A 21,798-nucleotide genomic window follows, 5' to 3' on the forward strand; every position below is an offset into this window, starting at 1 on the left:
TCTCCTTCTCCTCTTCTCTTCGCCTCTTCTCCCCTGCGTTTGCACCTTGTCCCGATCTTGTAGCGTTCCTCTTCTACTCAACTCGCTACCAAGACATCGTCACCCCCTTCGTAGTGAACTTTTTAAAGTTTCTTTACTGAAGCAGCATTATTTTCTCAATGCTGAGAAGTTAAAGGTGGTCCTATGACTTCAACTTATTAGCAGCAAAATGAAGCCCATTTCCCTGCCGTGTCCTCTTCAGGAGAACTTCTGGTTGAACGTATTTTCAGGTAGTGACCCATCTGTTTGGGTTCGCTCAGGGGTGGCTTTGTCACGATGACTCAGACTGCCAAAAAAAACCGCCTGGTGACATGGGAACGGGGCATCGCGCTGAAGCACAGCCGAAGAGGAGATGACGAGGCGATGACACCGGGTGGACGGCGCTCCCCAAGTGACACGCGACTGCAAGGCACGCGGGGAGAGGGCAGTTTTGGGGCTGGCACAGAAGGAAGCCGCTTGCTTCAACTCCTCTCCGCTGCGATGCTGCGGGGCTTCCTTACTTCAGAGGTCTGGAAGGGCGTCACATCGGAAGGAAGAGCTGCCTCTTCGTGAGGTTGGCCACGGCCGTGAGCTCGTGTGATGGGAAGGGGCTAAAAGGTGGAGGAGCCCGACTCCTCCCGCGTAGCCCTCTCCAGTTAATACCTGCTGGTTGAAGCTGCAGCCACGGCTCCAAATCTGAGTGTGACAGCTCATCGCCGCCGTGCTTGGACCAGAATATTTTGCGAAATATATATGTATATGTATTTTTACGTTATAGTTATATTATATATGCATATAAATATATATGCCATACAGATTTTATATAGTTACATACTTATATTTTTGCATATAGGTATGCAAAGATACATATGCAAAATACATACGCATGCAAAAATCTATATGCAAAATCCATATATATGCAAAATAAAAGCAGCTGTTTCTTATTCTGTCTTGCTTCTACAATTGGCTCGTTTAGTTATAAGCATCCTTTCCGCTGTTATTTTTGTCACTGGGATGCGGTTCATTTCCCAGATAAGAATCCCGCAGAACGACCTAACCTAATTAATTTTACCTCTTCTCTCTCTAGTTTTGTACATCACCTCTTCAAGGTGGCGGTTGGACTTTATTTAACTACGCTCCCTATTGCAGTTTCTTGTCTTTTGGAGAGAAAATGTGTTCCTGTTCCGCCACTGAAAGAGCTTATCTTCTCCTCCAGAAGTTCATTTCTAACCGAGAGGGCAAGAGCTCAGGCAGATTCACTGGGAGGGCGTCCGACCAGGAGAGCATCAGTAGTAACTACAGCTTTACAAGGATTCACTATTTTGGGGATTATTGCAGTAGAAAGGATGGTATGGGTCTGTTCTCGGTGGAGGTTCAGCCTGCTTTGCATTTTGCGATTAAGTCCCTGCAGGTTGGAGACGGAATTGCAGACGTGGGCCATGTGCCAGAGCTCGGTGATGAGATGGACGTAAAATGGAAAGCTGAAACGTGTGCATGAAGGTGGAGAGAAAGGGAAGGAGTATACTCAGTGCTGTAAATTTTATTTCTAATTTTTTCCTGCCACTGGGCCTTTCGGCAGATACGCGACTTTAATATTATCGTTGAGCGTGGACGTTTACAGCGGCCTTGATCTTTGCTCTTACCATCAGGGCACCGAATCTCCAGGAGAGATCATTTTGGAGATTTTTGTGCTGGTGAAAGGGGCAATGCGAGGAGAGGAGCGACAAAAGGAGGAGGGAAGGGACCGGAAATTCTTTTAACTTGCAAAAAAAAAGGTTGAGAGAGTTGGAGGTTGGTGGTTACCCTGTGTCGATCCTCTTAGCTTGGCTGCTCTCGGAGAAGAGCGACTGAAACCCAAGGCTCCGGCAGGTCTCCACCGAATCAATAGTCCCGGGGCCTTTGAAATATAAGATGTTGCTTCTAAGTGCATGAAAGCTGATCTCGTGAGCTGTGTAGCAAGGATGGCTCCATTGCAAACTGCCTGCCTTGGAAAACTGCACGCTTTTCCCTTTTCTGAAGCATTTAGGAGATTTTTGTGGTGGGTTTCTTTGGGAGGCTGAGCTTTCTGCCCAACGCACCCCCTCTCCTTCTGAGCCGAGAGTCAAAATCCTTGTGGCTTCTGTGGCTCCCTGTGCTATTTTTCTCATTATAATTGGAGAACAGGGTGTTCTCAGCAGCCCATTCTCATCTTCTCGACGTTAATCCTTTTGGTTTTTTCAAATAAAAAGTCTAGGTGACTCCTGGATATTTTGTTTTTCTACTTCTGAAATGAGTTTGGGATTAGACATGGGGTTTTTTTCTATTAACTATCATGAGCTTAATACTATAAATTACTGCTGGTAAGAATAATAGAAATGACCTGGAGCTCCCCAGCTTTACATTATAAAAATAGTCCTCACAGTTACCCCATTTGGCAGAAACACCAAAGCCAGGGGAGGCACGTTGAAGAAGGAGGAGAGGTTTGCAGGATTCATCTTCCAGGTGGACAACCAGGTGATCCAAAATGTAAACCTTAGATTTTGTCCCTCGGCAGCTTGTTTTGGTGCATCAGCAGGTTTAATGCAAATTAATCCCCCCCGCGCTCTCAAACTCTCGCAAATCCTCTGCGTTATGAAGCACGACAGGAGCGGGAATGGAAAATGGATCTAAATTCTCCTGTGGCATTAGGTCAAAGTCTTGCATTAGCTAATTGTAGCCACCTGATTGTTCTATATTTAAACATTTGTGGCAGCGATAACATTATCAAACACCAAATAAAACCACTGCCTTCTGATTCCTCATAGCAATTTCCTTTCCTGCACTTATTTTGAAGCTGTGCAAGTACGTATAGGAAAGCAAGTTACTTCCCCAGACTCTCCCATCGCATGCCCGGGCATCCCTGAAAAAACAGTAATTGATAAAAGAAATAGCCTTTTTAATGAAAGACACAAAACTTAGGGAGTCAGAATCCATGATATTAAAATGATAATACCAGAAGGGGACATATTTTGATTTATTCATACTATGCTTTATTATAAAATATTGGATTTTATTCTTCTGAGCCTCCACCAGGTTCTTGTGTTTATATTGTAACACTGATGTCTAGTACAGATTAACATTAGGAAAATAGGAATTTATGTTTCAGGTAAGTTTAGAGTGCTAAATACCATTTTTTTTTCTTTTTTTTTTTTTAATGTTTCATGTCCAAATTGACCGAGAAGTGTTAAAATTTGCTACTGGAGCTACTTTCTTGCTTCCGCTGTTCATTATTATTTGTCTGTGGACAGCCTAACCTGAAAAAATACAGGCTGAAAGAAAACAAATCTGATCTGTAATATCTAATAGGCATTTGCACAGATTTTTGTTCGTAATAATTCGTGTGGCAGCTGATTGACCTTGTCCATCACCAAATGGACAGGTCAGATGGGAAACCACGCAATCCGGATTGCCATCGGAAGCAAGAGGGATAAGTTCTCCAGAAGTATACGCTTAGTCATACTAAACCTTAATTGATTTTTTTTTAGCAAGTTTTAGTAAATTCTGCTCAGCCCGGATTTTACCCTAACTTTCTTCATGTCTTCATTCCCTGTGTGTCACCTCACTTCTCTCCCTGCTCCCCTGAAACAGCCTGGTTCAATTTAGATTGGATAATATCAAATAATTTACTTCAAACAGTTGAACTATGTAAGTCCATATGCCCTTTATTCAAAATGAAGCAAAAAAAAAAAAAACCCAAACCCTAACCCCAAACCAAAAATGTTTTTATCACTTTCAGTCTGCCATAAATGCAGAATTTCTTTCTGCTTCGAGCTGTGGTCAAACCATATAGCGAAGGCAGCGCCGTGTAGCATCAGTTCAATAAATAACTGGGCAGCTCTACTGCACAGAGGAGGAAGAATGTTTTTCTTTATTTTATGTGGATTGTTTAGGTCTTTGTACCCTGGCTCCCTGAAGATTAAATGGCAAACACGGGCTTCATGCAAAGCTAATAATTACGAGTCTCAGTGTGAAATGCAGAATAGCGCCTTTGGAAAAAGGAAAGTTTCACGTGGGCTTGGAAACGCTTGCGGCTCTGGGGAAAATAAGAAGCCACAAATCCGGGGACCCAAACCCCAAGTGGTTTTAAAACCGATAGAGAAATACATGCATACATATATACATATTGAAGAACTTAAGGCGAAAACTTTGGCCATAGACAGGTGGACTCTCATTTATTAGGGTTCATTTCTGAATCGTTTGTGGTGGCGTTGGAAAGCTCTTCGCCAGCTGAGAATCAGCCTTTGGGGTTTGATTTCCGTAAGCTATATGTGTCTTTGTGGACATCTGAGTACCAGTTTGATTTCTGACAAAGACGGGATGCTGGGGATACCATCCCTCCTTGCGTTTTCCCTGCGACCTGAACCGTTACGTGAACAAAGCAAATGCGGAGGAAACTGTTCGAGGTTTGCAGCCTGGGAAAAGTGCGGGAGGTGCCATGTCTCTCAGCAGCCCGCATTTCTGTTACCAAGAAAATATAAAACCAGATATTATATTGAATAAACGGCGATTGCGTGAATGTTGACTCCTAGCCTAAAAGGCAAACTGGATTTCTGATGGGGCTTGATGACAGACAAGCCGCTCGTCTGCTGGCCGAAGCCAAATTCCGACAAGAAAACCAAAATAGAAGTCGCCAAATGGCACCTCTTACTATAAAGGGGGAAAAGCATTTAACTGGCAACATTATTGTGAGCAGCTGCTGGGGGAATTTAGCAAACTAAGAGGCCTGGTAGGTCAGTGACGAGGTTCCTTTCTCGTTTGCTGGTGACTAAGAGGGGCTGGCCAAGATGGAAGGGATGGCTGCGTTCCAGCTGTCTTTGGGCTGGGTACCGGTCCCTCAGCGCGGGCTGGGGACGGCTCAGGGTTCAGAAGTTACCGGGGTAACGCCGGCGAGCAAGCAAACAACTCCCTTCAACCTCATCTCGGGAAATCAGGCTAAAAATAGGTGGCTGAGGCTTAAGGTTAAAAGTAAAGACGTGACCAAGCAGTGCCGTCGAAAAGTCAGCTCCGCTCATCCTCTACAAACATCCAAGGACTGCATTTCCCTGCCAGAGCCGGTACATTGGTTACTGGCTCTAGAAAAAGGCTTTGTGAACGTTGTGCGTTAGGTAGCAACATCTTCTGACCCGAGAGTAACGCTGACGGGTGGGTTTTCCCTCAAAGACATGGAGTTCTAGAAATGGCTTTTCAATTTAGCAATAGGCCAGGTATTTAGAAATCTGGTTCCTACCGAAGTGAGGCTGATGCCTGAAGAGAGGAATTATTTGAAGGTAGGGTGGTGGGAATATTTGAAGGTGGGGTGGTGGGAATATTTGAAGGTGGGGTGGTGGGAATATTTGAAGGTAGGGTGGTGGGAATATTTGAAGGTAGGGTGGTGGGAATATTTGAAGGTGGGGTGGTGGGATTGGTGGGTCCGCATGGAGTTGGACTGACACAGCTTGGTGGGGGGACTGTGCCCTGCTTCTAACCAGCGCGTTTGCCTGCTCTACCCAAGGTCCAATTGAAAAGTGAAGAATCGAAAACGTTTGCCATGAAAATACTGAAGAAACGTCACATAGTGGACACGAGGCAGCAGGAGCACATCCGCTCGGAGAAGCAGATCATGCAGAGCGCGCACTCGGACTTCATCGTGAGGTACCGTCCCCCTGCCTTACACACTGCCCTGGGGGAGCAAAGCACGGCCGGCATTTCATAAAAGCACACAAGAACAACCCATCCATCGCTAGGAAAACACGTTAGCCATAGCTTTCTTGCAAGGGACTGCAGATACAGCGCGAGGAATAAGGTCTTCTCCAGGCCAACGTGAGATTACTCTGCCCATGGAGGACATCTGCCCGAGCCTAAACTAAACCGGTGTCTCAACGGGTTTGCTTTGTCCCCATGTCGTGCTCACGTGGCCTTGTGGCTCCTGGAGCAAGCACACCCCCAGCCCCCAGCCTGGGCAGAGCTTGCTGGTGCCGGCGGGCGATGCTCCGTGTAGACGTACGCACCGTCACTCAGCGTCGCCCCTGCTCAAGGTTCATATTCCTCCTTTTTCTGAATTGCTGAATTTTCCTTGCCTCAAAGGGAAGCTGGAAGGCAGGGTTTAATCTTTTGAGATCACGCCCTGCCATGTGAATAAATAGTTGTATTCAGCACTTCCCTTTCGGGTGTATTAGATAAATCCAGTTCAGCGTCCCTTGACTCAAACCATGCCCCTCCCCAAAACCTAAGCAGATGCAATTCTTCATTCTTCAGTGAATAAAATCAGGTTCCGGGCATTTTTGTTTGTTTTAAGCCTAATAGCGAAGTTCTCTAACTCTTCAAGGATTGCGAGTATCTGTCAGCAGGAAGCAGAGATGGTTTTTTATATGAATTAGATAAGGTAAGATAAGAGCGGTGGGTGGTGAGGACCTCTGGCAGGGCAATGCATTTCACCGAGCTGGAGGTATCTAAAAGGGCAGCCTCTCGTCTAAGCCAAGGGTGCTGCGTCCCACCCTCAAAGAGATGCCTGAAGCACTCGCCTTTTCCCGGAGGAGATCAACCCCGCTCCCAAAAAATCGCTCCGGAGAGACGTGCTAACCCAGGGGCGAAACCAAACCCCTGTGATAAAAATGCAAAAGCCGCTTTTGCATTTTAAAAATGACTGATGGCCACCCCTCAGTCGCTAAGGGGGGGGTTTCCTTCCCGGGCTGATCCCTGGGATTCCCCCGGAGCCCACGGCTTCGCCTCTGATTCATGGGTGACAACTGCAGCCCAACACCCTACCCGGCTGCAGTTTTCCTTCACGCTATAATATTCGATTCACAAACATGCCCCCGTTACCTAGGCTAGAGCCAAATATACCTTGAGGCTATTTCAGCCTATAGTTATTTTCTGAAGCCTGAGCTGTCTCGGGATGGGGCTGTAAAGGGAGGGGAAGTGCGGGGCCAGCCAACCAGGGACGTTTTGACACCATGTCCAGAAATACTCCCTCCTAAACAAAAAGCCCGAGCCTGCAAACATCTCTTAACGGAGCCACTGATACTCATTGCTCATAAAATAAATACTACTTCTTTCCCACTTTTTATTCTTTCGGTAGGCAGGTGAAAGAAAGGATATGTTGGCCATAGGTCATTTACTTCCGTATCATGCAATAATCCCCATCCTTCACCATAACAAGCCTCCCTTAACTATTTTTAATACCCCATGGAAATCCTGCACTGGGAAGGGACTTTCTAAGTCGTAAAGTCCAATCTTTTTTGTTATTGCATGGGCCGCAGCTAGAAAATCCTCTCTGGTTTATCAAACTCTGTGTCTGCTTTTCCCCTCTCTTCGCCTTTCACGTGTCCGCAAGGATTTGAAGTTGTTATGGTTTCTATCTTAAAATTACTGATAACCTGTTTATACCTTTCTTGGGCCAGCTGGGGTAATATTTTTCTGGGTGCTACGGGCAGAAATCTTACCACTTCGGCAGATTAATGGTGTTTTGAGATGCCAGGTGAAAGGCGGGTTTAAAATGATCTTGGAGCAAGGACGCGACCTTTGGGATATCAGAACGGGAAAGAGAAAATTCCCAAAGATTGTTTTCTTAATTCATCATGAACCTGTTCGTTAAAAATCTTTGAAGAATAGTCCCATTTGGTTATTCAAATGAATTACACTAGGCAAAAGAAGCAGAAGAGGCCAGGTACCACTAAATAAAACCTACTCGTAGATGAACTAAGAATTTCACAGAACAAAATGCTCTGTGTGGGTTTGGCAAAGGGCCAAACAAGCGTTGAGCCGTGGATGTCTGCACTGGATCTGCAAATACTTAGATGAATAAGAAAATAAAGGAATAAAAAAGGAATTCAAATATCGTGACATTTTAAACTTACGACTGCTTGATCTACTGAAATAGCGCGGTTTCATCATGTATAAATTTTATGCTTCCATTACAGCTGATAAACAATATTTGATTTTTTTTTTTCCTGCACATTTTAGGCCAGATTTGATGCCCAGAAAATTTTCTGGAAAGCAATTTTGCAGCAGGGCTACCTTAACTAGAGAAAGTAATGCCTTATTTCAGTAGCATTTAAATTATTGAACAATTAAAAATATTTAGTTACTCAAATTTTGGATTCTTGAATATGTAGGGTTTCCGCAAACCTTAATGTAGATGAAATGTTTATAAAGATAAATTGTATTTTCTCCAACTGGGAATAAGTAAGGGTTTTTTTGTTAAACTCATAAATTTTAACTGTATGAAATGGTCAGTAAGCTTTTTCTGAGAAGCATCTTATAACTGAGGTTTGAAATGGCAACACAGGTAATAGTAGAGTAAGGAAAAATCTGAAACACGGGTTCATTTTTTTTCCTTTAAGTTTTGTTGTGGCTGCAAATAGTACCTTTTAGCGACAAAATATTTCCGAGGTAGATAAGCACTGCGCATATTTGGTACCCAAACTCCTGCCTACATCACAGCTGCACCTGCTGGGGTCTTTCTCTGTTAAACATGCCAAAAATATAGCGGGTAACTGCTGCCGAGCCGTGTGTTGGATGCTACGCAAACACAGACGGGAGACAAATGCTGTCTAGCATCGTGACGTGAAAGCCTATCGGAGCTGCCAGGACGTTTTGCCACGTACCTTAAGTTAATATTTAACTGAATGCCTTCGAAAGGAACTGAATCCTGCTGTGTTTTCCCCCTGGTCCATCACACAGTTCCATAAAAGATATTAATAACTGGATTTATCAGTAGCTGGGAAGAGCTAGTCTGCAAAACCACCTGTTTTAATTTACATCGTGTTGCGTCAGCCCTTTAATTTTTATCTCTTGGATATGCCCGTGAATGGAGCCATTACACCATAACAGAATATCCCTCAGCATCCCCTTCGGCTGCGGAGCTCAGATTTTTAAAATTAATTTCTAAACAGTGCAGCTGCCAAGAAACCTTTCCAGTATCCACGTACAGCAGGCTCGTTCCTGCAGGCAGCCTGAACCGATGTACCCACAGGTGTAGCGAGAAGTACAAAAGTAGTTCAACATGAAAATGAAATAAAAGGGCTAATACTGAATTCCCTATTTTTATTTCCATAGTTTTATAGTTCCATTTGTTTAATGGATCATATTAAACACAGAGCATGGATTTTACCGCGCAATTTAGATTGCACTTGAGAAGGAGGACGGGTTCGTAAAGCCTGGCCCGTCTATCCCTTTAGGCAATTTTTCCTCCACATTCAGTCCGTGGGAGGAAGAGGAGGAGCGCTTTTAGATACCTGCACGTCAGTGGGTTCTCTTTAAACTCTACCAAATCGGTGGGTTTAAGTTCTGAGATGAATCGCAAGTTGGGCGGGGCTCCTTTGAAATGATCAAACGGAAGAAGGACTGCCAATCTGCAGCCGGCTCTGTAGCGTGAAGAACAAGATGATGCGGATGTTATAATAATGGTAGGAAAACTTCTCGTTCAAGCACATCTGGAAAGCCAAGTGTCAGGTTATGCCGTTAGAAATGGCAGATTTTATATGTAGCAGCCAGACTAGTGGTGACCTTTTCTACTGAGGTCCACCATGTACTTCACCCCTCAGATGCCCGTCCTCTTCTGCTGAAATATTTCCCACGTTGAAATCATCTCCTTAAACGTAGCGCTAGCTCTGAAAGATTCCCCTTAGTCTTGTGGTGCTTCCTGGGGTGAAGCCCACGGTCCGTGGGAAGTGGGAACGATTGGTGCCTTCGCGTGTATTGTGGATTTCTTTGTGATTTTCTCATTTGCCAACGACAGGCTCTACAGGACGTTCAAGGACAGCAAGTACCTGTACATGCTGATGGAAGCCTGTCTAGGTGGAGAGCTCTGGACAATTCTCAGGGACAGGTGAGTCGTGAGAAGCTATTGTCCTACAAAGTGGAATATTTCCTAATATGCCTCCAGATAACAAAAGGTCTTTATCTTATTCAAGGCCGGGTTGGATGGGGCTTTGAGCAACCTGGTCTAGTGGAAGGTGTCCCTGCCCATGGCAAGGGGTTGGAACTAGGTGATCTTTAAGGTCCCTTCCAACCCAAACCATTCTATGATTCTGTGATCCTTCATGGGCAAAATCTAGATCTTACCATGCTATGTTTGATTTAAGATCCCAAAAAGGTGAGGAGCTATTTTTGTTCCTGTGCAGTTGACTAGAGACAAAGCGAAGCCAGTTATAACTGAGAAGAAGGACTGATTTAGGTTGTATCCGACGCGTACAAGGCTTTATGTAAGTGGAGACTTATCCAGAGCTGCTTTGTTGTGGCCTCTCGGAAAAATTACAGAAGGCAGTGATGGTAGCGATGGTAGTTGTGTGATAGATTGCATCCACGACCGGTCTTTGACTGCCCTTTCCCTGTGTCTTCATCTCTAAAGGGTACCCCAAAATAGCCGGCAGCGTATTTTAATTTTAATCAGAGTAATTAATTATTTAATGAATTCAATTTTTAATTGGCTAGACCTTTTGCAACCGCAGAAATTACAGCTGGGACAAGTGTCCTTGGTGCCCACGCTACATTTCTCACGTTTGGGAGCCTGGCTGGAGGCGCAGGCACCTGGTAGGGAAACGTGGGACTGTCTTAAGGGTGACAAAGACACTGGGCAGCACGTATGATGGCAGGGGATGACCCTGCAGGAGGTGCAGTGCCAAGGCCCCTCTCGCTGCATTCCTGCCAGACGCGGCTCCAGAGATAGGGTCCTTCCAGCGCGGCACCTTGAGGCGTTGCTGCCCTGGCCGTTTGAAACTCTGGGCTCGGAAACCAAGGCCCTAAGGCAGCAGTGGCGTGAGCGAGAGTTCACAGTTGCGAATGAAATCCACGGGGAAGTGCATTTTCAAGGTAAAAAATGCAGACTTCTTCAAAGTCATCTGAAAAACCGCCATTTCCCAGCCCAGAGGAAGACCTGCTTTTTTCATCTCGGTGTTTGCTCCGCTGCCCACCCTCTGTAACTGTCAATAGCAACATCCACCTCTGTCGCAGGGGCACTGTGATAAATAATATCTATTCATATTCCTTAATATTTATGACACAGTCAGGTATGATAGCGATGAGCAGGAGGAAATCAATAGTTCTGCATGGGCTTTTAGTCCAGGTATCACAGAATACCCGAGGGCCGCTCATCCGAGTGGGAAACAGGATCGTGCATCAAATCCACACCCGGGCAAGGAGCGGTGTGCCGTCGGGGACGCAGAAGTGCCATGGAAAAAAATAGTTAGGAAAGCATGTAATTACATACCGCGCCGTAATGCGCGCGCAAATGTGGTCCTGGTATTTCCTGCCTTGGGAGGGTTTGACCTTGCGGCGTTTGGTTTTGGTGGCGGGTGGGTAGGTGGCAGGTGGGTTGCGCGGGTGTACATGGGACGTGCCCGTAATACGCCCGCGGGGCAGGAAAAGATGCGGTGAATTGCGTGTGACTATGTAATAGGCTCGTAATTGGACCATAATTTAATTAAATGTGGCAAGCGGAAGAACTGCATCAGAAAGATTGATCGGAAAGCAAAGCTTAAATTCTTTTTTAATTACCTAGAACGAATTTTTTGTAATTCTTCCTTTTCCTAACAGCCTGCCTTCTCCGGACCGTTAAAACGAGAACCGTAGCAAAGTTAGCAGGTGCCGGGTTGTATTTTTCATCGTCTTTGTCAGAGGCTGAGAATTTCATCTTTAATTCTCTCGGCTTTAAATTGTGGTTCTGCTGCCACCTAGCTTAGACACGCTTCTGAGCTCAGCCAGCTCCCGCCGCGCGGGGGGTAGGGTTTGCTTTGGAAAACTGGTTGCAAACTGGTGCCGGAACGAGGATCCAAAAGTGCAGTTCATGCTGAATTCGCAATTAACACTTCAAGGCCCAGCGACTGTAATTTTTCTGCCTTTTGTCTCGGTTATGAACACCAGTGCAGGAGTTCTTGAGCTCCACAGCTCAAAATAGCTTTATCACCCAAAAGTCAACGATTATAAATAAAAAAATCACCTTTTGCATACAAGATAACGATTTGTGAATTTCACTTCTATGAAAGGAAATTACAAAATAAAACCGAAAATATTTTAGATACGGATGTTTGATATGAAGGTGGATTGAAGGCAAAGCCGCTAACTTCAAAAATGGAAATGCAATTAAATGTCTATATAAAGGCAAGTTCAGCAACAGGCACTTTCCAGGTATTAGAGCGATTCTGCTGAACTGTGTAGATATTTTAACAGAAGGGTGAAGTCCACTAAGGAAGGAGATCTAATCGCTTTATCCCCTTTTCCTCTCTCATCTTACGTAGAGGTTCGTTTGAGGATTCGACGACCAGGTTTTACACGGCGTGCGTGGTCGAAGCTTTCGCCTATTTGCATTCCAAAGGGATCATTTATAGGGACCTCAAGCCAGAAAACCTCATTCTGGATCATCGAGGTTATGCCAAACTGGTGAGTACCTGCAACATCTGGTTTGCCAAAAAAAAGCCACCGCTGCTACCAGACAACTGGTGTCAGTGGTAGAGGAGAACACAGGATTAGCCACAGAGGGTCAGAAGCAAAGTCCACCCAGAGCAGGGTCCTGTCTCGGATGGTGGCCATCAGTAGATGCTGAGATGACATCAGGGCAAGGGTGTCGTCACCCACCCCCCGGGATGTTTTCCCGACCTCCAGCAGACTGAGGCTTTAGGGTACGGCTGAGCTGGGAAACACTAATTCTGGCTAGAAATTCAGATCTGTGGTGCTGAAGCGGAAATGTTTAGAGAAGAGCTTCAAGAGAAGTCCATCCAGCTGCTTTGGAGCTACTGAAAGACTAAAAAATCACTTGAAAATAGGTGTCTTAAAATATTGGGAGGAGGGGGGAGGACTTGCATCTGTGGGCTTTATAGGCGACTGATGAAGCAAATTTTGCAAGCTCATGTTACTTTTTTGCCTCAAAAATCACTGCAGCGTGTGCAAGACCTCCACCCCCCACGTTAGGGAGCTTCTGATGGGTTTCACTGTATTGCTTTGTTCGCTCACGTTACTTTTTTGCCTCAAAAATCACTGTAGAGGTGCCCTACATGTCAGGTGCACCCCAAATGAGACCATGGAGAGGGGGAGAAGAAAAGAAAGACTTCCCTTGGTGGGAGGTGCTGGAGGATGTGTCCCTTGGGAAGCCACCAGTGAAGGACAGGGCAAGGCACTCCTAAAAAGAGCTGCGTCCAAGAGGGGCTGCTGAGGGTCGCGGAGGGGCAAGGGTTCTGCCTCTCGGCTTGGGGACTCTTCCCTGCCTTTGGGGAGGGAAACCCAGGCGCGGCGTCAGCAGGTGGGAGCAGTAAGTCAGACCATCTCCGTCATGGGCCTTTACGGCCTGGTGGCAGCCGCCGCGTCTCACCGTGACACTAAGCCTAATGAATGACATCCGAGTTTATCCTCTACAGCATTTCCCTAAGGCCCCAGGGGGACCTCCGAGGTGTTGGATGATCGAGGAGGATTAGGCGCAGGACTGTCCTCCTTCCCACCCCAGGAGGATCTGGACGGGGATCTCTGCTGGTCCCATCACCAACCCCCAGCTCCTTAGACATTTTGATCTCCCTGAACGCATCCACAACAGCACAAGAAGGGTCCCAGATCTCTTGTGGGACTGTGACCGCGTAGGACAATTTGCCCCTGACCAGCAGAGGAAGGTGCAGGAGCATCTCGCAGCCATCGAGGGACAGCAGAGCGTGCTGCAGGCCGCAGCTCTGGACCGGCACAGCGCCGAGGCCGGGGAGGGCAGCGGGGGGAGAGCTAAGAACAGAGTAAGCCTATTAACCTGAGCTCGGCCTGGACCCCGAAGGACGGCTTCGGGTCCCGGTGTAATCTGATTTTCCGTGCTTGCCGGGGCACGGCTGTGGGGGCACGCTGAGGTTTGTGAGCCCGCCAGCACGTTCCAGCAGCCTCAAGCAAGTTGGGAGGACGCTCGTACTGCATCGCTCTTTATACTGGGAGAGAAATCTTTTCAGTAGATGCCAAAATGGTCAGTATTTAGCCTAAATAGTTCCTTGCTCAGGTTAAGGCTGGGAGTTTAAAAAAAAAAAAAAAAAAAAAAAAAAACACAAAAGCAAAATAAATCAACCAGAGCTGTGAATGATACCAAGTTACGTCTCCCAAGAAACCCTCGGTGCCGGCATTTGTTCTTCTTCCCTTTCGAGAATCTTCCTTTTATATTACGAAGGATAAATCGGCGGAAAGGTGACTGCGGTTGCCCGGTTCTGGAATGACCCACGATGCTTTAGTTAGGAGAACGTTCCCATGAACCCCCTTTCTGCTTTGCTTCACATCAAGAGGAGCAGAGCACATGGCTGACGTTGCCTCTCCTGCTCTGCCCTGATGGTAACTCTGCTCCCTTCCGCAGGTCGATTTTGGCTTTGCAAAGAAAATAGGATTTGGAAAGAAAACATGGACTTTTTGTGGAACCCCAGAGTACGTAGCCCCCGAGATCATCCTGAACAAAGGTCACGACATTTCGGCAGACTACTGGTCACTGGGAATCTTAATGTATGAACTCCTGACTGGCAGGTATGGGCATCGGGGCCGGCGCCGCGGCCGAAAATAGATCCGAGCATTTCTGCCGTTGTCACCCTGATTAGGCGAGGGGAAGGTTCAGAGCTGGCATGTGCTGTAGCGGCACGGCACTGTGCTGCTGAACCTAATAATTAGTTTTTCCACTTTAAATCACAGCTTCTGTGCGGAGCTCTCAAAGGGCAAGACATGAGCAGGCTTTTTAGGAAGTGCGGTGACACCCAAAAACTCATTTCTGGCCCTGAACTGTGACTGAGAGTGAGCTGAACGTGGTGGGGAAGGGGTCTGCAATTCAAGCGGGGAGGTGCGGCGATGGGCTGCCACACGTCTGAAAAGGAGGAGGTAGACCTGACCTGACTTGCCTCCCTATATCCATCCCTTCCCTTATTTCGTTTCGGATGTATACGTTACTGCTCACGTTGGCAGCAGCAGCTCCCTTGCACTTCCTCACCTCATCCCCCATCGCTCACTCCCGGGATACAGGAGCCGGAAAGGGATCCGTCACCTCAGGCTGCTTATCCTTTTCTGTTAAACCTATGGAAACCAAAGGAATCCCCACTGAAAGCGTGTCGCGACATCAGATAGAGAATAAGCCAGCGAGCCTTGCTCAGGCTGGGACCTGGGCCGTCATGGAAGTGAGAGGTTTAGCCCGTGCCGCTGCAGAAAACATGACTTTACTCTTGGGGACTTCAGCCAGCCAGCGCCACTGACGGTGTCAGAGCTGCTTGGCTGGGAAACGGTTAAGATCAGAGGAAGCAAAGCATTGCTGGTTGTCATCTACCTTTTCGCATTTCAGTAGGGTCCTATGTTTTGCTTTGGTTTGGTTTTTTTTTTTTAATCGGTCTTCAATGCTATTTTAAAGAGAAGCTTTTAATCTTTTCCTTTTTCCTCTCCCCTCTGAAGTCCCCCTTTCTCAGGCCCAGACCCCATGAAGACCTATAACATCATATTAAGGGGAATAGACATGATTGAATTTCCAAAGAAGATTGCCAAAAATGCTGCTAATTTAATTAAAAAACTATGCAGGTAAGCGCATGAAATAGAATCATCTTGATCTTACTTGCAAAGCAGTGGATCGTTCAGAAGGATTAAGAAAGTAACCGATTTGTTACTCGTTTTATAGGGACAATCCATCAGAAAGATTAGGGAACTTGAAAAACGGAGTGAAAGATATCCAAAAGCACAAGTAAGTGTCTTCTCCACCATCCGTCAGCTCCAACCCACAGAAACGCGCATTTCAAACACTTCCATTTTCAGCAAAAAAATACTCTTCTTAAACTCCTTTGGCCTTTCCCTTCTAGCGTGCTTTAGGCTCAAATTGGATTTCCATCAGAGTTTTTTTCCCCAGTGCTTTGGTCTAGATGCCAGCCTTGCCTATGGGCAAAACGCCTTGCACGTTGACCACTGCGCTTTCATTGCTCTAACGCAGAAGAGCATTTGGAAGCGATCCAACTCAGCCACCGCCTGCTTGGATTTTTTTTTGGTTTGAGGAATCCCTTTTCCAAGGTTTTCCTTGATTTCCCTTCCCACCCCCCCCAGCCCAACACACTTCCTCTCCACCGGTAATGTGAATTCATCTTCCCTTTTGGTCTGATGGGCGAGGGTTGTTAAGTGATGTCTCCTAAGTTTTCACGCTGCTGGAGGAGAATGAGAGCAAGTTAGAGACCCACTGCAGAAGCAGGTGATCTCATCCATCCCTGCTGGTCCTTCTCTTCTCCCATCCCCACAGCAACAGAAATGGGTTGGATGAACATTTTGGGGTGGGCAGATTGAAGGCTCAGCTCAGGGCTCCTCCATCCACCTACGCTGCTGTAGCTCGAGCAAACCTGAGGTGCCCAAACCAGGAGGAGGACATCCCTGTGCATGCCCTTAGCTCCCAATCTCATACGAAGAAATGGCATTAGGGGTCTCGTGTGGGAGGGATTGACCCTATAGGAAGGAAAGAGCAGCTGCCAGGACCCCTGCAGTGAGGAACGGTTTTCTTCTGAGCATTGGTAATTGGTACTTACCAGGGTTGCTATACAGGCTTCGTTTTCAGTCCCAAAAAACATGTATAAAGACGACAGGAAAAATTATGAAGGCTAATTGGACAGTTTGAAGAAGATGCCTGCAGGAGGTGAAACCCACTGTTTAAGCAATTTGCAATTTCATTTTGTGTTACAGAGAGATTTTCACCATCTAACTGTTTCGTTACTCCCTCCCTTCTAGATGGTTTGAAGGCTTTAACTGGGAAGGGTTACGAAAAGGGACGCTGACACCTCCTATAATACCAAGTGTAAGTTTTCCTACTTTTTTTCCTCCTTGCCGGCCAATAAGTTTCGTTTACATGAATGTTGTGAGCTTCGGGCACTAATACCCTGTAGATAAGTGGCGACAGCATGTGCTTTATTTCTTCTGAAGATGCTTGAAGAAGTCACGTTAGCGACGTTTCCAGCTATACGTGGTCTCTGGGCAGTCTCTTCCGGGAGAAGGTGGTTTAGGGAGGGCACGACTGCAGGAGGAGATCGGGGCAGGATCACTCACTGCTCTACATTTGTCTCTTCCTCACCTGCCCCGCTTGTTCCTTCATCTACTTTTCACATGTCACTGGAGAGCTGCCACTTTCACCCCTTCTCTCAGACGTGTCCTCTTTCTTTCTCTCTTTTATTCTTATTTCTTTCGGCGAGGCGAGTGGGATTTGTGTGCCATCTCCCTTTTCTTTTGCATTAACCTTTCCTTCTGTCTTTTCTTTTGTGCTTTTCACCCTTTTTTCCCCGCGTCCGTGTCCTACATGAAAAGCCCTCTTACCGCCTAGTTTATGTTTAACTGGGAGCAGACGCGGAGGGACAGCTCGACTCATTTTCCTTTGGAGCAAAGCTCTTCCTTTGATGTCTTTGTGCCCGCCGCAAAGGGAAACCAAACAGGATTAGCTGATCGAAATTACCTTGGCCCCTTCTGTTCTGCAGCCTCCCCTCCTTGTTTCAGCTTAATCCCTTTCTCTCCGTGCCTCTCCCGCGGGATCACCGAGAGAATGACATTAGCAATCGTTTTTAATTGCACCCCGTTGCTCCGTCCGCCCGTGGTCCTGCACCTCCTGCAGCAGCGGCAGGCACGGCTCCGGGGCTAAATCCGCCATCCCCAAGTTTTCTTAGCAGCTATGAAAGCGCAAGAGGGGTTTTGCATCCCCTTCTTTTGCCCTGTGGGCTGCAGAAGTTACTGGCAATCGGTGGGAGAAAGCAGGACTTTGCAAATATCTGCCTAAAGCAGGATGCCCAAAGAACGTATAAATGTTTTATACATCAAAACCGCGTTTTTTCTGTTAAGCTTCTTTTTAATGAGCATTAATTTGTCAGCAGTACTGTTCACCACATTTCAAGTCAGGCAATAAAGTCAAGTTTGCTCCTTTACATCCAGTTTCAATTCCTGGTTTACCGGTGCAGGATGTCAGTGTAGCCTGAAAATGCCCCAGTATGGTTCTCTAATTGGTTTTAGTGGATTTTTAGTTTGGTAAGAATATTGCCAATACTGCTTTTACCCAATATACGTATGGACCCTGCGTGTCTAACCCTCAGACAGCCCAACCGGCAGCAGTGACTTCAGCGGTCTCTGCTCTCTATGGGCATGAATCGCTCCCCAAGCTGGGACGTTGCTCCACCACCAGAAATGGTCTCTCCTCCGTCGGCATTGCCTAGAGGAAGGCCGCTCCCCAGCCTGTTGTGCAGGAAACCGTGTTTTCTTTGCTTCTTCAGTTAGGTCCAACGTGGTAGGAGAAACCAGTTCACTTCGTTGGCATTGTTTCTTGGCATCATCAAGGCTGTATGTTCATGGGTCTGGTGATGTCCTACCAGGGAACGCAGCGAGCGATCTGCTCTCACCCTTTTGGCCAGCACACCACCATCAAGGCTGTCCGAAGTAGATGGGAGCATCCTTTCCTCTTCAGAGGAATCCTTCCAGGACAGCTCAGTGCCGACAGCCATACATTGCCCTAATCCCAATTCAACATAGCTTATTCTTTCCTAGAGCTCTTAGGACTAAACGTACCCTTGAGATCTTTTCCAAAACCTGCCTCCGTTAACTAGTGACCCTCGCCCACCCCAAGGCTCTCTGTCCCGCTCAGCCTTGTTTTCCACAGCCAGCTCAGTTGCTTTGGCAAAAGTCCCAACTGCCAGTAAGGGCCGTATCTGAAAAGTGACCTAAAATACATAGCTCTGGGAGAAGAAAGCAGGTTTTCCTTCAATCAGTGCACCTCTCCTTGTTAGCCGGGAAGGAGCCAGCAGGGCTAAATATAGAGACCAGCTGTTTTCTTAAGGAAAAAAACCTTCCCCAGCTCTTAAACCCTCAGCAGCAGTTACGTGGTGCCACCGGGGAGGCAATCGAAAGCTGCTCCTTAGCTCTTATTCCACAGGGTTGTAGGAGATCTCAGTTTACAGCCTGCTCCTAGGGCATTGCTTCAGGGAGCAGCTGAGCCTCGATACCACCGCTTAAACCTGTGACAGTAGCTGTCCTGAAAAGCTTCTCCTACTTCTTGACTCTTGCAAAGACGCGCTGTCTGGCATCGCAGCTCTTGCCTTTGAGAAGGACGTGCAGATCTCTGCACCATAACTCATCTCAAGCCCTGGTGTTGGTAAGCAGCCAGACAGCTGATAGTGACATTTGCACTTGTATCTTCTTGGGTGGACAGGAGATAAATCTGAGTGTCCTTTCTTGGCTGGAGAGGGCATTGAGAGGGACGTTTGTTCCCATGTCTCTGACAGTGAAGGACTGCAGGCCATGTAGGTGACCTGGACCTCAGAGCCGTGGGGAATCGCACACAACAGCATTAGCATCACATAAAGTCAATCAGCAGAGTAACAGCTCATCCAACCTTTCTTCCCCAAATCGTATTTCTTCTAAGAAAAAGAAAACCCTCTACATTTGAGGTCTTGCATATACTCAGCCTTTTTATTTTGTCAGATGAACAATCCCTTTCCCAAAGCAGGACTTCTTTCCCTTAAAGCCTCATCTAACCAGAGCTCGAAAAACCGTGCCTGCCCTGCTAGGTGCTCCCAGAGCGGACATCTGCAGGGGAGCCCCGGGGAGCTCCGTAGACGCTTTCACCCCGTGCAACCCACTTACGCACCGTCCATCGCTGCTGAGAGGCTTTCGCAAGAAGCTACAGCTCACGCGCGTCCTCTGTGAACGGCCGCACCAACTGCGTCTCTTATACCTTGGTAGCTGGTATCTTGTACGTACATCCCCAAGACTTCTGCTCCCAGCGGGAGACCTCCCGTGGGGTGGGCTGAGAGAAACAGAGGGATGTGGTCCAGCCCACGGCACCGTGGAGGAGGGCGAGTGTGGAGCACCCCAAGGGTGAGGACCTGAAGGGTGAAGGCTCTCCAAACTCAACAGTGCCAGCACCAACAGAGTATTCAGTACACAGTGAAGCATCTCATCACTCTCTAGTACTCCACTAAGCTTTTACAGGTTGGTTTTTTCCAAAGTAAGAAAGTTTCAGTCGTCATTGTAAAGCAAAAAAAATGAGGAATTATCTAGCTACAGTAGATTTTAAATGACATTTCCAAAAAAGAAACGTACTTGGCCTTCATCCTAGGAAGATGGGTTTCTCTGGTAGGCTCCGTAGGCTGAGCAGTACTTGTCAGGAAACTCGAAGGCGGCAGGGCGCAGCTCACAGCCTCGAATTCAGGATCCTGGAGCCATAAACTGGAAATCCTGGGCTTCGGGGAGGCCCAGGGCTTTTCCAAGGCTTTTTTGCCAACCTTGTAACCATGGGTAGGACAGTTGCTCTTGAACTAGAGACCTTGGAGGGCCTGGATCAGTAGAGTAGAGTAGGGGGGCTGTGGGAAGTCCTCCTGGGATTCAGCGAAAAGTTGTGGCACGCGGAACTTTCCTTGCTTGCTGCGGTTAGCGCTGAACGCTTTTGAGCGTTCACGGTTGTGAGATGGAGAGGAAATGTCTGCAGAGGTCCGCTTTGATGACCCTCCCCTTCTTCTCGCTCTCTTCTTCCCCCAGGTTGCATCTCCAACAGACACAAGCAATTTTGACAGCTTCCCGGAGGACAGCGATGAACCCCCCCCTGACGACAACTCAGGATGGGACATAGATTTTTAATGTCTTTCTCTTACCTGCTTCTGCCTTGCTGAAGACAGCTTCCTGGGACGTGGCTGCCAGCGAAACCGCAAGAATTGGGGAGGATCAGTGCTCGGGGTCACCATGATGCCTTGATTGATGCTGCTACAGTAACTACAGTGGCATTAGGACTTCTTGCTTAGATGACAATAGCGCTCTTCATGTTTTACGTTCGAACTTAAAATAGCAGTTGACATGGTGGTCCTGACGCAAAGCCTTTCACCAGTAAAGGAACACGTTTTCTATCACTGCGACGATCTTGCTACGCTCTTAATTATAAAAGTCGAGAGATACGTAGTGTAAGACGCACTTAATTCTAGCTGCAAGGTACCGGCTTTATCAGTAGGATCAATAGTAATTTATTAAGTGCTGTAGCTAATTACAGCGCAGGATTTGGGCTACTCCCACCCTCCAGACTCTGTAGGTCTTCTACTGTAGGCCAGCGTAGGAGCAAAGGAGGACCACAACGGTACTGGTCAAAGAGTTCACGTCAGAGCAGTGGTAAAATTTGTCCTTTTTCTTTCCGAGCAGTATTCTTGACAAGACTGAATGTTACCTTTCCTCTTTCTTTTTGAGAAATTGGGTTTTTTTAGCCTGGTAAAACAAAAGCACAACTGCTCTAGCTCCTGTTAAGGCAGATATGGGTTGCTTCTCTCATACAGCTGAGAACATACCGTAACACGACGGTTGGGTTTTTTTTTCGTTTCCCTTGGTACTGCATGGAAAAAAAAAAAAAATCATAAAATTAATCCATTTTACATATAAAATAGTGCTTAAATAACGGTCCTGTAATAAAGTGACAGCAGCCCACTGGTCTTATTGATTAGCTATTAGGCATAAAACTAAGCTTAATTTTTACCTTTTTAGAACCCAAAGGGAAAACATGAGACCCGTAATGTACTTTAGAGGTGCTACGTACATCCTTCATCTGTGAATATAAATTGAGTCGACCACCATTTCAGAGATATGTAGCAAGAGGCATCGTTCTCCATCGCGCCCTTAGATGATTTTACGTCTCCGCGTCTGCATCTCCTCCGTGTCTGTGCAGTACAAAGCTACTTAAAATTAAAGGTGGTACAGGGCCAGTTTGCTGGCTCTGTTTGTAATATTGCCCGTAAAAATGTAATCCTCATGCCTCGCCAGAGTGAGGAAAGTCGGTGGAGTTCAATGGAAAACCGATATTGGATGCGTTTGTGCGAGGTCTCC

At 46.8% G+C, this 21,798-nt stretch overlaps 1 protein-coding gene across 2 annotated transcripts in view; it reads left to right on the forward strand.

Moving 5' to 3' along the window:
• PRKG1 (protein kinase cGMP-dependent 1) overlaps positions 1-21,410 on the forward strand; it is a 513,502-nt gene extending 492,092 nt beyond the window's left edge. For both annotated transcript variants that reach the window (XM_075154073.1, XM_075154072.1), the window contains exons 11-18: positions 5,528-5,667; positions 9,755-9,844; positions 12,252-12,393; positions 14,321-14,484; positions 15,391-15,513; positions 15,611-15,673; positions 16,696-16,762; positions 20,476-21,410. In XM_075154073.1, coding sequence (XP_075010174.1) covers positions 5,528-5,667; positions 9,755-9,844; positions 12,252-12,393; positions 14,321-14,484; positions 15,391-15,513; positions 15,611-15,673; positions 16,696-16,762; positions 20,476-20,574 — 888 coding nt within the window. In that variant the 3' untranslated portion in view covers positions 20,575-21,410. The remainder of the gene's footprint in view (positions 1-5,527; positions 5,668-9,754; positions 9,845-12,251; positions 12,394-14,320; positions 14,485-15,390; positions 15,514-15,610; positions 15,674-16,695; positions 16,763-20,475) is intronic.
• Positions 21,411-21,798: the final 388 nt, after the last annotated feature.

The sequence above is a fragment of the Calonectris borealis genome, chromosome 7 (assembly GCF_964195595.1).
Source record: "Calonectris borealis chromosome 7, bCalBor7.hap1.2, whole genome shotgun sequence".
NCBI lineage: Eukaryota > Metazoa > Chordata > Aves > Procellariiformes > Procellariidae > Calonectris > Calonectris borealis.